The 13,610-nt window shown below is 44.2% G+C and overlaps 1 protein-coding gene across 19 annotated transcripts in view; it reads right to left on the bottom strand.

Annotated features, from left to right (window-relative positions):
• The window catches only part of ATXN2 (ataxin 2), a 1,876,777-nt gene that overhangs the window by 1,366,413 nt on the left and 496,754 nt on the right, over positions 1 to 13,610 (bottom strand). For all 19 annotated transcript variants that reach the window (XM_078667457.1, XM_078667461.1, XM_078667458.1 and 16 more), the window contains one exon: positions 11,702 to 11,886. In XM_078667457.1, coding sequence (XP_078523583.1) covers positions 11,702 to 11,886 — 185 coding nt within the window. The remainder of the gene's footprint in view (positions 1 to 11,701; positions 11,887 to 13,610) is intronic.

Genomic DNA, 13,610 nt, shown 5'->3' with positions numbered 1-13,610 from the left:
ACATATGCCCAGAACAAATATTTTTGTTTGAGATTTGGCATTAGGATGGGAGATGGCCTAGTCAGGTGGGTCAGGCACAGTGGAGAAAGTAGACACAGTAATCATCGGACTGCTATCTTCAGATGATAATGTCATCATACTCTGGGGACGGGGTCGTTGGGGTAGAAGGAGTTTATTGACTGGGACCTGGTGCCTGTTTAGGTATTTTTATGTGGTTGAGGGGTTGGAACTGTGATTGGATGGGCCTGAATGTTTGAGGCACAAATATGGCTTACTGGACAAGTAGTTTTGACCATCAAAACAAAAGGTTAGAGCAAACTAGGTACAATAAGCAGTAGGCTATGGGTTTTTGGGACACATTTAATGACTGGGAGATGGGACTGAACACTGCTGCCAGTCGTTTCAGGCTTTTGGCCGAAATGTCTGAGTTTGTGACAGACAGTGCACCAAGTTAGTGAGAAAATGTAATATAGTGGTAATGTTGTTCTTGTTGCCCATGGAACCACAGGCTGTTATAACCCCAACATTCTCATTCTAACATATTGTGTTGATCTGGGAACATTACTTGCTTTGTGAACATGTAGCCATAGATGGAATGAAAGGAAATTTAGTGTGGCGTTATTTAAACCTCTTCAATCACATATTTCACATTCAACGTTGCCTCAACCAGGCTTATGACACAACCTGGTTCCCTCAGCACAGGCTAGATTTAGAATGCACAAAATAAGGTAAGATTTCCCACACTGCAGAATATTGTAGGACATTTGATATTAGGCTTTATGCTTAGCTCAAGTATTGCAAAGTGGCAATTTTCCCCAAAAGCAGACGTACAACCACTGAGCACAAATATGTTCTCCAATAAACCTCGGCTGACAATGTTCAATCCTTGCCACTCGCATACAAACTCCCACCTTGAGGTACTGAGAAAAGACTTGCATAGCTACAGCTTGGATACCTAGGTAATGTAGAGGCCATTTCACATATCCTGTAAGTTGTTCTTTTCTGGGCATCACATTTCTGAAAAACAGGACGCTTACACCACACTAACTCACCCCTAACGGAGAAAATCATGAAATTGTAGGACATAAATTTTAGAGATGTCTTTTTTCCTTTAGCACAAAAAATGTGCAAGAGGTCTTACAGATCTCCGAATTTAAACAGCAGACATTCTTAATAACTGCGAGGTGGTCAAAATCTCAATAGTAAGTGCTCAACTCACTAATCCACGGGTCTCCAGACTTTTCTTTAATAAGAAGTACTTATGTTAAATGAAAATCATTGCAAGTTACTAATATTATTAGCATTGTAGGAGTGACCCCATCAGGCAACATTACAAAACTAACCACCATGTCCAAGTTTAACAGCAGTGATGACCCCAGTGCATCAGGAGGTTTGCCAGCAGTAATGGAAAAAAGTTTGGAAAATTTAGAATGCCTTGATATAGGTAAAGCATGCCAGTTCAGTGCCCCTGTCACAAAAGTAATACTTTGGTAAAAAGTATTCGCATATGATTTATCACTCAATCGCATTTCAATATAGTTTGGAAATTCAGCCATTTTCGTCTTGGAATACACAGTTTTATCATACATATGTTAATTTAACCAAGCAAAATGTTTCAATTTTGATGGCTGGGATGCATCCAGGAGAGGTACTGACAGGTAGCTGGAGAGCTACCAGTAGCTCACGAGCTACTCGTTGGAGATGCCTGCTCACCAATCTATCTCACGACCATCATGACTGTTGATACTTTGTTGATGAATGAAGAGGAGGTCCCAGGACAAACCTATAATATGACAAAGTAACATACCTTCTCTAGTAGTGAGTGGTATGTTTTCAAAATGCACATTAGCTGAAGATGAAGACAAATCTCTATAACGAAAACATATTTTAATGTAATTGAAGCGTTACGCGAGTTAGCTTGACGGCGATAAGGGAAGTGAATAAGTGATCTACCTTGCCTTTCCTTACTGAATTCTTAATTATCTCTTTGGATCAGACTTTCTATTGATTCTGTGCATTATTTGCACCAGCCTATAGAAAGCGCTTTCTTGAGAGTGAAGAATTTAATTCAGTAAACAATGATGCAATCTGTGCAAAATATTTTAGACTTCTGAGTTTTTGGATGCTACATACTATCTAGATTTGTTTATTACATGTAGTAAGGCAGAAACAAATCATGACTAGGACATTCAAGGCACTTGAGGGAAAAGCCCAATTTGCTTGGTTGGTTGCCAAAAGGTGAGCAAGGCACTATTCCTAGATGCCAAAAAGGTGTTTGGTTGCCTGGAATGGTCATACCTGTGGGTGGTCCTTCTATTGAAGTAGGGCTGATTTCGGCAGAATAAAGGAATAGCATTAACACCTGATATTAAACAGCACTACAAACAGGCGAAATTACCACAGTAAGCACTATATAAAAACAGAGAGGATGCCTTCAAATTGAGAAGAAAGGCACATTAAAGATCTGAAGCCTTACACCCCAGTTACGATGTGCTTCACCTGATGCTGAGGCTGCTAACAAACCTGCCATTGCTGAAGTAAAGCAAAGGGGAAAATTTGGCGCATCCTAATAGGTTCCCTGGTATCACAGTGTAGTTCTAGATTCCGAAAAACAAAAGTACGTTTTTGAATGATGGGAGCACAACAACATGCAGCCATAGACTTAGCCAGATGATAAGGATGTGTCCTCAAATAAAGCTTCTCCCTTAATAACGGACAAGAAGCATCTTTTTTTGCTGCTTGTAAGCAGGACAAGTGTCAGAACATCAAAGTGATTCAGAGCATTACCACTTAAGGCTTCTGCTCTCCTGTTTTTTATCTGTGATCTCACAAACCATTCTGTTGATTTGCTTAGTAGACTGCTAACCAGACACGCCATGAACTGCTGCCTATTAACACAATTTACCCTTCAGTGGATATATCAATGAGGGGATGAGGGTAGGTTGCAGATTATTTAATTTAGGGGAATATTTTAAGTGCAAACATAGAGATTGGAGTGCTACACACAGGGAAACAATACAGAAAGATCTGTAAGAATAGTATACTCAATATAACATGTATTCCCACCAGGGTATATGTTGGACCTGGCCCACTCTAAAGGGTCACCCTTAAAATGTTTGCCTTTTACTCTCCGATTGTTTGGTGAATTTGTTTTGTTGGCCATACGACTCTGTGCACTTTACCACTGCTAACCGGATTTAAAATGCTTGGGCTCTCTCCTTAAAATATGGTAGATTGGCACATTTAATGTACTTGTAAGTCCCTACGAAAGTGCACTACATGTGCCCAGGGCCTGTGAATTAAATGCTACTAGTGGACTTGCAGGACTGTTTGTGCCATCCACCTAAGTTTCCCTTTAAACATGTCCCAGGTCTGCCATTGCAGAGCCTGTGTGTGCAGTTTAACCATTTCGACCTGGCAAAATAAACCTTTTGCCAGGCCCAAACCTTCCTTATTAATACACGTAAGTTACCCCTAGGGTAGATCAAGGTAGTGTCCTGGCAGCAAAAAAATGAGTCTTTTTTCACTACTGCAAGGCTTATCTCTCCCACAGGATAACATTGGAGTTGCCTTGTTACATTTTAGAAGTATAATTCCCAAATGGGAAGAGGTAATGGGTTCATGTTTAGCATCTCTGGAATCCTAATTTAAAATCTTAACTTATGGTGATATTGGATTTTAAATTACAATTCTGAAAATGCCACTTTCAGAAAGTTGGCATTTTCTTGCGTTAGCCATTTGGTGCTTGCAGTCTGTCTCTGGTCACATGACTGGGAGAAGATGGCAGCTGGGCGTTGTGTATTCTTCCTAGACAGCCACACACAATAGGAGCTTAAGTGTGAATGGATGGGCCATCACTGGCAGGACGGGAGGGAGGAGCTGGGCCCAGCTTCACTTACACTTGAATAGGCTGTGAGCCCGGCCTCCACACAAAGGGCTTAACAACTCTGAATTGTCACTTCAGCCAGATTGAGACAGGACAGGTAAGGAATTCCATGCACTTCAAGGACACCGTCTAGAGGCTTTTCTCACCTTCCAGAAACAGGGCCCTAGCTATGGTTCTTAAATTCAAGCTTTTAGGCATGTCGCAACAGTGAATGGGCTTGTTCGCACAGAAACCATGCCGTTCACATAAAAAAATCAGTGCAAAGCCCAGCAAGCCAGTATCTTTACCCTGCAAGCATTGATTGCCCACCGAGGACCGCCAAAGCAAAGTACCAGCCCACCCGGCCGTGATGCCCAACCTGTTACTCACTGCATGCTGCTCACCACCAGCGATATTTTCCGTGCCCCAGTGACCTTCTTCCAACGCAGACGAGACTCTTGGAACAAAGCTTGAGAAGGTAAATTAAATCTTCAAAGGGACTAATCTGGGACTGTAGCTGATCCATGCGATATTGAGGTCAGCTTTAAGTTTTGACTATGACTCGGTCCAGTACAACCAGATAGTGCTTTATGCTTTTAGGTGCTATTTTACAGTCTATTCTTTACTCTGGTTCTACTGATTAGATATGTGTTGCTTTAGTCTTGTTTTATTTATTACATTGAGATCTACTGTTGTAATAGGTCTGTGATCCTTTTTGTGTGGTATTTTGACAGGTTGAAGCGTTACAGAAATACTTTACACATTACCTCTAAGTTAAGCCTGACTGCTCTGTGCCTAGCTACTGGGGTGGGGGAGGGGTTGAGCCCAGGTTAATTTGGTGTTTGCTAGTGCCTTACCCTAACTAGGACTGTGGTTGCTGCTTGAACATGGCTCACACCTCAGTCAACAGGTTACCCGATTTCTAACTTTATAGATAATGATTTTACATAATAATATTTTAGCTTTATATAGGTGTCACCAGGATGTAGCCTTACGGCTAGAACGGTCGACCACAAAGCTGGGGAATCGGGTTCGAGTCTCGGCAACGATGCTCAACATCCTGTGATTCTGGGCAAATCACTTAATCTCCTTGTGTCTACCAAAAATGAATGTGTCCTTCTGTAACGAAACTGATGCTCATGTAAAGCGCTCTTGATACCCAATTCGGGTCTAGTTCGCGCTATATAAAACTCTAATAAAAATGTTTTAAAGAATAAAAAATTACACTTTTGTCCATTTCTAGAGGTTTACCACATCAAGCACATCCCCTATTAATGCCCTGCTTCTTGCTTATTCAAATACTCTGATGTAGTGTTCTTAGTCTTCATATATCGTGTCATGCAGGGTTCAATTTTGATATGCATTTGCTCTTCAAAACTACTTAAACGTTAAAGCTGCTTGTTGAGAAGGAACAACAAGCAGAATTTGTCAGGCACTAGCTTCAGACTACTACACTGATTTACTTCATGGTAATTACTTGGTGGCAATTCTCTTCATTCAGGGTGATGGATTTCTCCTATTAACAGGCTCAATACATACCTTTCCCACAACTGCAGGATGACTCCGGCTAGTTGGGAGGCTACTGTATTGAAAAGTATGCCTCATAAAACAACAGGGTTGGCAAGTATTGAGTAAATCAATCAAAAAGTAGACGGAGGGAATAGGATCAAGATGAAGGTCCAGAACCCATGCTCCCATGAAAGAGATATATGGATATAAAGAGAGGGTTATCTGTTTCTATTAGAAGAAAGAAAGATGTCTGTTGTGACTAGTAGGTGGAGATGAGGCAGTTAAGGGGAGGGTCTTCCTAAATGGAAGACAGAGCCCTCTCACTCCCAGATGGGTGTCATGCTGCAACAGTGGTCTTTGTCTCCTCGTGGAGCAGGTGCTGCAATGTCCTACGGGCCCCGCTAGAGGGCTCTTTGGCGGAGATCTTCTCTTTAACCCTTAAGGGTGAGAGTGGGTCTGTGAATCTAGGGTAGAGTGTGTGTGGTAAGAATAGTTATTAATTATACAGAAGATGTGTCAAAACAAGTTTTTAATATGTGACCTCCTTGGCAGGGGTAAAAAATGGTAATGTGAAAAGGCTGTCACAGGTGTGTAATGAACAGTGACAGTTTCCACACGTGAAGGGATAGCGATTGACCCGGTGGCAGAGGGTCTTACCTGCACTGCCGAGGAGCTGTGGACACAGCCTCCGTTTTTTTAAACTTCACGCGCTGCTGATTGCGAGCTGCGCATTGTTTTAATCATTATTGCTTTTTTCCCTTTAACCCACTGTGTTCAAAGTTAAAAGGTTGCCTAACCTGCATTCCCGATCCTAGGGGTCTTGGAGTCCGCTGTGGGTTGTGTGCAGTGGGAGGGACACGATCGCGGGCGCCATCTTTGCTTGGGTTCCAAGCCCAGTGGACGTCAGAGCCACTCCCCCCACGCTGCTCCCTACTTAGTGGCAGTCCCCGCCCTCGGCAGGTGATAGCGATTGACCCGGTGGCAGAGGGTCTTACCTGCACTGCCGAGGAGCTGTGGACACAGCCTCCGTTTTTTTAAACTTCACGCGCTGCTGATTGCGAGCTGCGCATTGTTTTAATCATTATTGCTTTTTTCCCTTTAACCCACTGTGTTCAAAGTTAAAAGGTTGCCTAACCTGCATTCTCGATCCTAGGGGTCTTGGAGTCCGCTGTGGGTTGTGTGCAGTGGGAGGGACACGATCGCGGGCGCCATCTTGGCTTGGGTTCCAAGCCCAGTGGACGTCAGAGCCACTCCCCCCACGCTACTCCCTACTTATACGGGCAGCATGTGTCAGCGCAGCGGACGAGCGCAGCGGGCGCGACGAAGGCGCGCCGGAGTTGCGCCTGAGTTAAGCCCGTCTGCGCCCGTCTGCGGCTGGCCGGGGCTAGGGGCCCGTCTCTCTGCCCCTCCAGTCATCAGCTACCCCCCGGCCACCATGCTCTCATTCTGTCATTTGCGTCCTCCAGCCCCTACAGTGTTAGAGTGCATCACCTCCCTTGGGCTATGCAGGTTTCCCTCTACTCAGTCACGTCCTGATTTGCCATCTCATCAGCTGCCTGATGCCCTACCTGCCTCTGTCCACCTGCCATCCTCCCTCGCCCCCATCCCTCACGGCACCCCCCAGTCCACCACTAATGCGATCCTTCTGAATACCAGGTCGGCGGTCGCCCATCAACTAGAGCTATTTCACCTGCTTGACTCTTGTCAACCCCACCTATTGTTTCTCACGGAAACCTGGTTTAGGGACGACTCTCTTCCGAGCCTCTTGGCCATGCTGCCCCCGACCTATTCGGCCATCAGAATGGATCGCCCCGGGGCAAAGACAGGTGGAGGCGTCGCCCTGATCACCCATACTGATTTTCACTTCAAAATTCTCCCCTTTTCCCCTATTCCCGCCGTGGACTGTCTAGTAGTCCGCTCTATCTCATTTGGGGTTCCCTTGACCTGTGTCTTGATCTATCGTCCCCCCCAGCCCACGCCCCAATTCCTTGGTTCCATGGAGGACCTACTGGCTACGCTAGTAGTGAACAACTCCGCAGTCCTGCTCCTCGGGGATCTAAATTATTGGCCGAATGACCCGGCCGAGGACGCCAGATCTAAGGAGTTCACTGCCCTACTCACTAGTCTTAATTTCCTTCCCCAGCTCTCCACACCCACCCACTCCTTTGGTCATCAGCTCGACCAAATATGGACCCTCAACATTCCTACCAACTCCCCTATCATCTCGCCCTGTCCATGGTCAGATCACCATCTCATTTCCTTTGCACTCAACCTTGGACGCCCGCCTAAACCCCCACTGCCCAAAAACACCTGGTTTAGAAAGTGGGACAAGGCCGACCTCCCTGATGTCTGCTCTTCCCTTGCGGCATCTTGCCCTGAGCTTAGTGACCTACCCCTCCCCTCTCAGCTCACAGCCATCAACACCTGGCTGTTAAAGGCATGCAACCGCATTGTTCCCCTCAAAAGAGTCGCTATTAAGCTTGCTCACGCTGCCAACAGGTGGTTCTCTCCCCTCCTCAAAGACAAGAAACTGGTGGCGCGTAGAGCAGAACGAGCATGGCGTCGCAACTACTGCCCCCTTCTCAAAGCTAAGTACTGCCTTGTTCTCAAGGAATACAAACAAGATATTTTAACTGCTAAAGCTGAGTACTTTTCTGGTAAAATTCTGGCAGCGGAAAATCAACCAAAGGAAATATTTGCCACGGTACATGAGCTTGCTGCTTCTGACAGGGTGATCTCCAAAATCCCCCCGTCTCAATCACTCTGTAACTCTCTCAACTCTTTTTTTTATAGAGAAAGTGGCGCTCATCAAGGCTAACATCCCTCCCTCTCTCCCTACTCCGTCCACTACCCCACCGCTCCCCGTTGCCCCACTCCTCACTCACTTCCCCTCCCTGACACGGGAAACCCTTCTTCCTTTATTGGCTCGGGTTAAATCGGGATCACCTCACGACATCGGCCCGGCGTTTGCCCTAAACGAGATCTTTTCCAGCTGTTACTCCCCTCCACTTACACTCATCAACCACTCCCTTACTTCTGGTATTGTCCCAACTGCCCACAAATCAGCTGTTATCATTCCCATCCTAAAAAAGGCAGGCGCCGATCCATCTATGCCTGCCAACTATCGTCCCATTTCCCTGCTCCCTTACTTGGCGAAGGTCTCAGAGGCTCATGTCACCCGGACTCTGAGTTCCTTTGTGGAGTCCACAGGCCGCCTCTCCCCTTGTCAGGCTAGCTTTCGTCCGCTGCACTCAACCGAGAAGGTGGTAGTGTCGGTGATGGACAAACTGAGGGAGGGCATTGACACCTGCCTCCCCCAGGCCCTGGTCCTCCTCGATCTGTCCGCCGCGTTCGACACGGTAGACCATGACATCTTATTGACCCGTGTCGAGGCGGCGGGCATTGGGGGCACGGCCCACGCTTGGCTCCGGTCTTTTCTAACTGACAGGGAGCAGGCTGTCCACCTGGCAGGTTTTGCCGCCCCTCCCCGTAGAGTAACATGCGGCGTTCCCCAGGGCTCCTCTTTGTCCCCCTTGTTATTTAATTTATACATCTCACCCCTCATTTTTTTCTTTACAGCAGATGGAGGTCTCGGTGTTCAATTACGCCGACGACCTCCAACTTATCTTTAACCTCTCCCATTCCCCTTCTTCTGCCCAGAATTTTCAGAGGGTGATGCTTTTCATCCAAAATTGGATGAACTGCAACCACCTCAAGTTAAATCCCGACAAAACTGAGTTGGTTTTGACCGGGGGTGGTTGCAGTCCTTGGTCCCCGTCTTTCTGGCCCGACTCACTTGGTTCCCCCCCCTCCCCGGTTCCCAAGGTCAAAACCCTGGGCATCTTTATCAACTCCCAGCTTTCGCTTCACACACAGGTTTCATCGGTGGTGTCCTCCTGTTTCTTCTCCCTCCGCACTATCCGCAAGGTTTCCCGTTTTTTTTCTGCCCCAGCCCTGAAGCTCATTCTCATGGCCATGGTGCTATCGCGCCTTGACTATGGGAATGTGGTCTATAACGGCGCCCCAGACTATTTGATCCACCGACTGCAGCAGATACAAAATCAGGCTGCCCGCCTGATTTATGGACTCCCCAAATTTCATCATGCCACCCCTTTGTTGCAATCCCTGCATTGGCTACCGGTGAAGGAGAGGGCTCTTTTCAAGCTGGGCTGCATGACCTACCAGGCCAGATCTGGGACTGCCCCTGCCTTTCTTTGTGAGATTATATCTCCTTACCTCCCGGCTAGAGAGCTTCGTTCCTCTCACCAGGCTCTTCTGACAGTTCCACGCTTCAAGAAGATGATGTCTGGGGGGGCGAGATTCGCGGTCCTAGCCCCCTCCTTCTGGAACTCCCTCCCTTTTTACCTCAGAGCTTCTACTTCATATGTAGAATTCCGTAAACACCTCAAAACCTTCCTGTTTCCCAGTTCTCCAGCAGTTTAGTCTCCGTCCCCGACCCCTCTGGTTCTCCGCTGTCTAGCGCCAGGAAACCGTCTCGGTAACAGTGCGCTTTAGAAATTCATTAAAATTCAAATTCAAATTCGAAGGGTACTTAAAAGGTTGACATGTTTCACATCTATTAGTCCAGGAGGGATGCATGGTGTTTCTTCAGGACCAGAAAAAGACAGTGACTTCTACTCTGCTCTGCTGCAAGCTTGGATGTAATGATAGGAGTGTGGAAACTGTCACAGTCCATTTCAAAACTGTGACAGCTATTTTACATTACCATTTGTTAATCATGCCAATACCCATGCCTTGTTTTGACAATCCTTAGGTAGTTTTAATCACTGTTCTCACACCGCACTCACCCTAACGGCTTAAAGAGAATATCTCTGTGAAAGAGTCGCTAGCAAGGCCCATGGGACATGGCAGCGCCTGCCCCAAGAGCAGACAAAGCCCAATGATGAAGCATGACACCCATCTGGGTGTTATGAGGGGTCCATCTTCCAAATAGGAAGATCCTCCCTTTAAGAGACTAATCTCTACCTACACGCGACAGCAGACATCCTTCTTTCTTCTCATGGGAACAGTTAATCCTCCCTTTGTATCCAAGTATTGAGTTAATACGTTTTTACGATCTAAAGCAGGTTGAGGACGCAGGAAGTGGAGCTAAAGATAGGACAGCAATGTGCAAGTATTTATGGCCATTGCATAACTCTCTCTGTGGCACATAAATGTCTATGCTAGTGCTTCACCTGTTCAACCAGCAATGCAGGTCTAGAAAACAATTTGCAAAGGACAACCAATCAAACAAATGTAGAAAAAAGCCAAAGTCGTTAGCATACCCAGCCAGGCACATAATATTACAAATATATTCATCTGGATGAAACTCATTTTACATTCACATTCACATTAACACACATTATTAAAATCGCCATTAAAAAAATCTCTAAGCAAACATAACCATACACAACTGACTATTAGGAAACCTAGATTAATTTAAAAAGTGCGTTCAGATCAAGAATGCACAACTGTACAATATTAATTGTAGACAGTCCTATATAAATGTGGATAGCAAAACATTTAGGTGCACTTATTTAGTGAAAGACTATTTTTTTGCCAGATGTTAGATATGGGTGCAAACTACCTCCCGCAATTATAGAGAACTTTACAGTTAGCGTTTATCATGTAGCAGGAATACCTTGACATGAGATAATGTCCCAGAACAGTATCATGTGTTCCTCTAGGTTACAACAGTATTGCAGAAACCAAAGTGTGCAGAGGGAGCGGAGACAGGAAAGCTTCACCGTATGAGCGATACACTGAAAGATTAACCCAAAATCACAGAGGGTTTTGGTGAAGGGCCTGAAAAAATATTCCAACTGGAACCAGATTATCTACTCATGACAAACTATAGGTTAAAAACAGTGAAGGTTAGGGTAGACCGAATTAAAGATATAATATCCTGGAGGATGGATCTACACTGATACCACATACCTTTATGTAACCACTTAAATCATAACATCACAGAACACTTAAATTCCTCTTAAGCCATTATTCTTACATCAAATATCAAATCTTTGGGTAAAATCATGCTTAATACTAAGAATGTATAACGAATGTCAGCATAGTGTATAGTTTATTGATCCAATCAGTGTAGAGACAGGCTACTTCTAATCCTCAAAAGTGTACACACATTTAACCACTCCAAATGCAGAGCATGTTTAAAGATTTCACAAAATATTACCAAAAATGCTCACACAAATTAGTATATTTTCAAGTTGCTAGACTGTTTAAATTAAAAAAAAAATCCAATTCTGGAAATACAGAAGGAACATGCCTAACCCAAGATGTTTAACAACAATAAAAAATAATGTTGTTTCTTACCTCCATTTACAACTCTTTGGTCTGCTCCAGCGCTAGGACTAAAGTCAGAAGAATGGGATCCAGTTCTAGAAGGTGTGGGTCCTGATCCAGACTGGCCGATCCTAGGAGAGTTCTGCCGTCCACTATGGCCACCCCATGAAATGACATCTCGATTTCTCTGCCCAGGTGGAATGTACTTGCTTTCCCTTTTAAAAACGACAAAGTTAAAACACACTGTAGATTTAAAGTTTCTTAATAGTTTGTTTACAATGTCATCTTTACCTACTTTGAAAATAAAAAATTAAACATGTAACAAACACTCATTAACTGATTGCAGCTAATAAGCTTTAAATGTGAGCTGAGATGGCTATACTGGATGGGGACTCCAGAGCAGTGAGTATCTAATGCACTTGCTACTCATTCTTTCCAATTTTACTTGGATTCCTGTCACAGATATAAATACATCAATGAAAGAACAACACAAATGCAACCATCTTGTGTTTTCAAGTGGCCTCTAATCTTTATGCTCTCAGAGCTCTGCTTTTTAGTGTATTTTCCACACTAATTGTAGGAAGATATCCCGGCAGGATCACATCAACTTTAAAATACCACAGAATGATTTTTATGCAAGACAGTGAACACAAATAACCTGTATATTTAAAAAAAAGAAAAACATGCAACCATTTTTGAAACACAAAAATAATTTTTAGATGCTTGAAGTGTGCATCACATACACTTATGAATATCGCAAAGTGGATGTATGAGGAAGTTGGACAACATTAAAGAAACCACTGTACCTTGTGGAACACCATCAGGTACAGGAGTGCTTAATGTTTTAGGGGCTCCATTTGTAGCCAATCATTAAAAACATGCTGGGGAAAATTCATGGAGTCTAGCCAAAGTAGTCAGACGATATGAAGAGAGGCACTCAAACCACGAAATGAAGGATATTCAAAAGATAGTTTATTATAGTGTTACTGTTCAGAGGTACAATGTGTTTTGTGGCAAAAGTAAGAGCAAATGAGGCCTTCAACAACACGTCAGGCTTAGTCAGTTCTTTCCTAATGCAATTACAATACAGTATCTAGTCAAGCCTTGCTCAGTCCAGTTTACTACAACAGCTTTAATAATGAAGTGAGTATTTATTCTTTTTTGAGCTCTCGGTTGACCGGCATCTGGGGTAGGACAAGGTTCAGTCAAAGAAGGTGTGGGTTTAGAAGACAAGAAGAGATGTTGGTGATGACTATGGCAGCAGGATGTTTCAAGGAGTGACGGGGACTGTGAGAGTCACTCAGTAGCTATTGTACAGAATTTAGTCTGAAGAAAGGCAAATTGGTGGCAAAGAAATTCTAGAGATTTCATCAATTTCAAGGATTATCTGTGTGGAAACAATACTTTGACAAATTTCTATCCCTCTCCCTGCATATTTACACAATCACAAAAATGTAAATACCTGCAGCGGGTATATATTCTGGCTACCTCAAGTTCAGAAAAGACTATTAAATATAAAAGGTAATAGATAAAATGGCCCTATGATTTGCAAGAACTTTCAGGAGTTGGACTTCCCTGTGCATTAATGAAAATCCAAAAATTGTATTACAAACAATAATATGAGGTACACCGAATGAGGTGGAAGACAGTAAATGTTACAATCAGAAACTCGGATACTACACAACTTAATAACCTCACAAATGTTATCCACTCAGAGAAACCTATTTTTTCCGCTCAAAGTGTAATAAGTCAACTGCACATATACAGGACACCGGAATGGACCTGTTTTGTACCTTTGTCCGACATGTGGTTCATTATTTTAACGCTACAGCTTTCAATTATAAGTCACTTTTGTTTCCAACTTGCTGCTGTCGAAGTGGGGATAGTCTCTCGATTGAGACCGTGGGTCGTTGTGTTATCATTGAAATGATTTTGTGGA

Source organism: Lissotriton helveticus, chromosome 11 (genome assembly GCF_964261635.1).
Source record: "Lissotriton helveticus chromosome 11, aLisHel1.1, whole genome shotgun sequence".
Classification (NCBI taxonomy): Eukaryota; Metazoa; Chordata; class Amphibia; order Caudata; family Salamandridae; genus Lissotriton; species Lissotriton helveticus.
The sequence above is the reverse complement of the archived record's forward strand: the minus strand, read 5'-3'. Positions and strand labels throughout refer to the sequence as shown.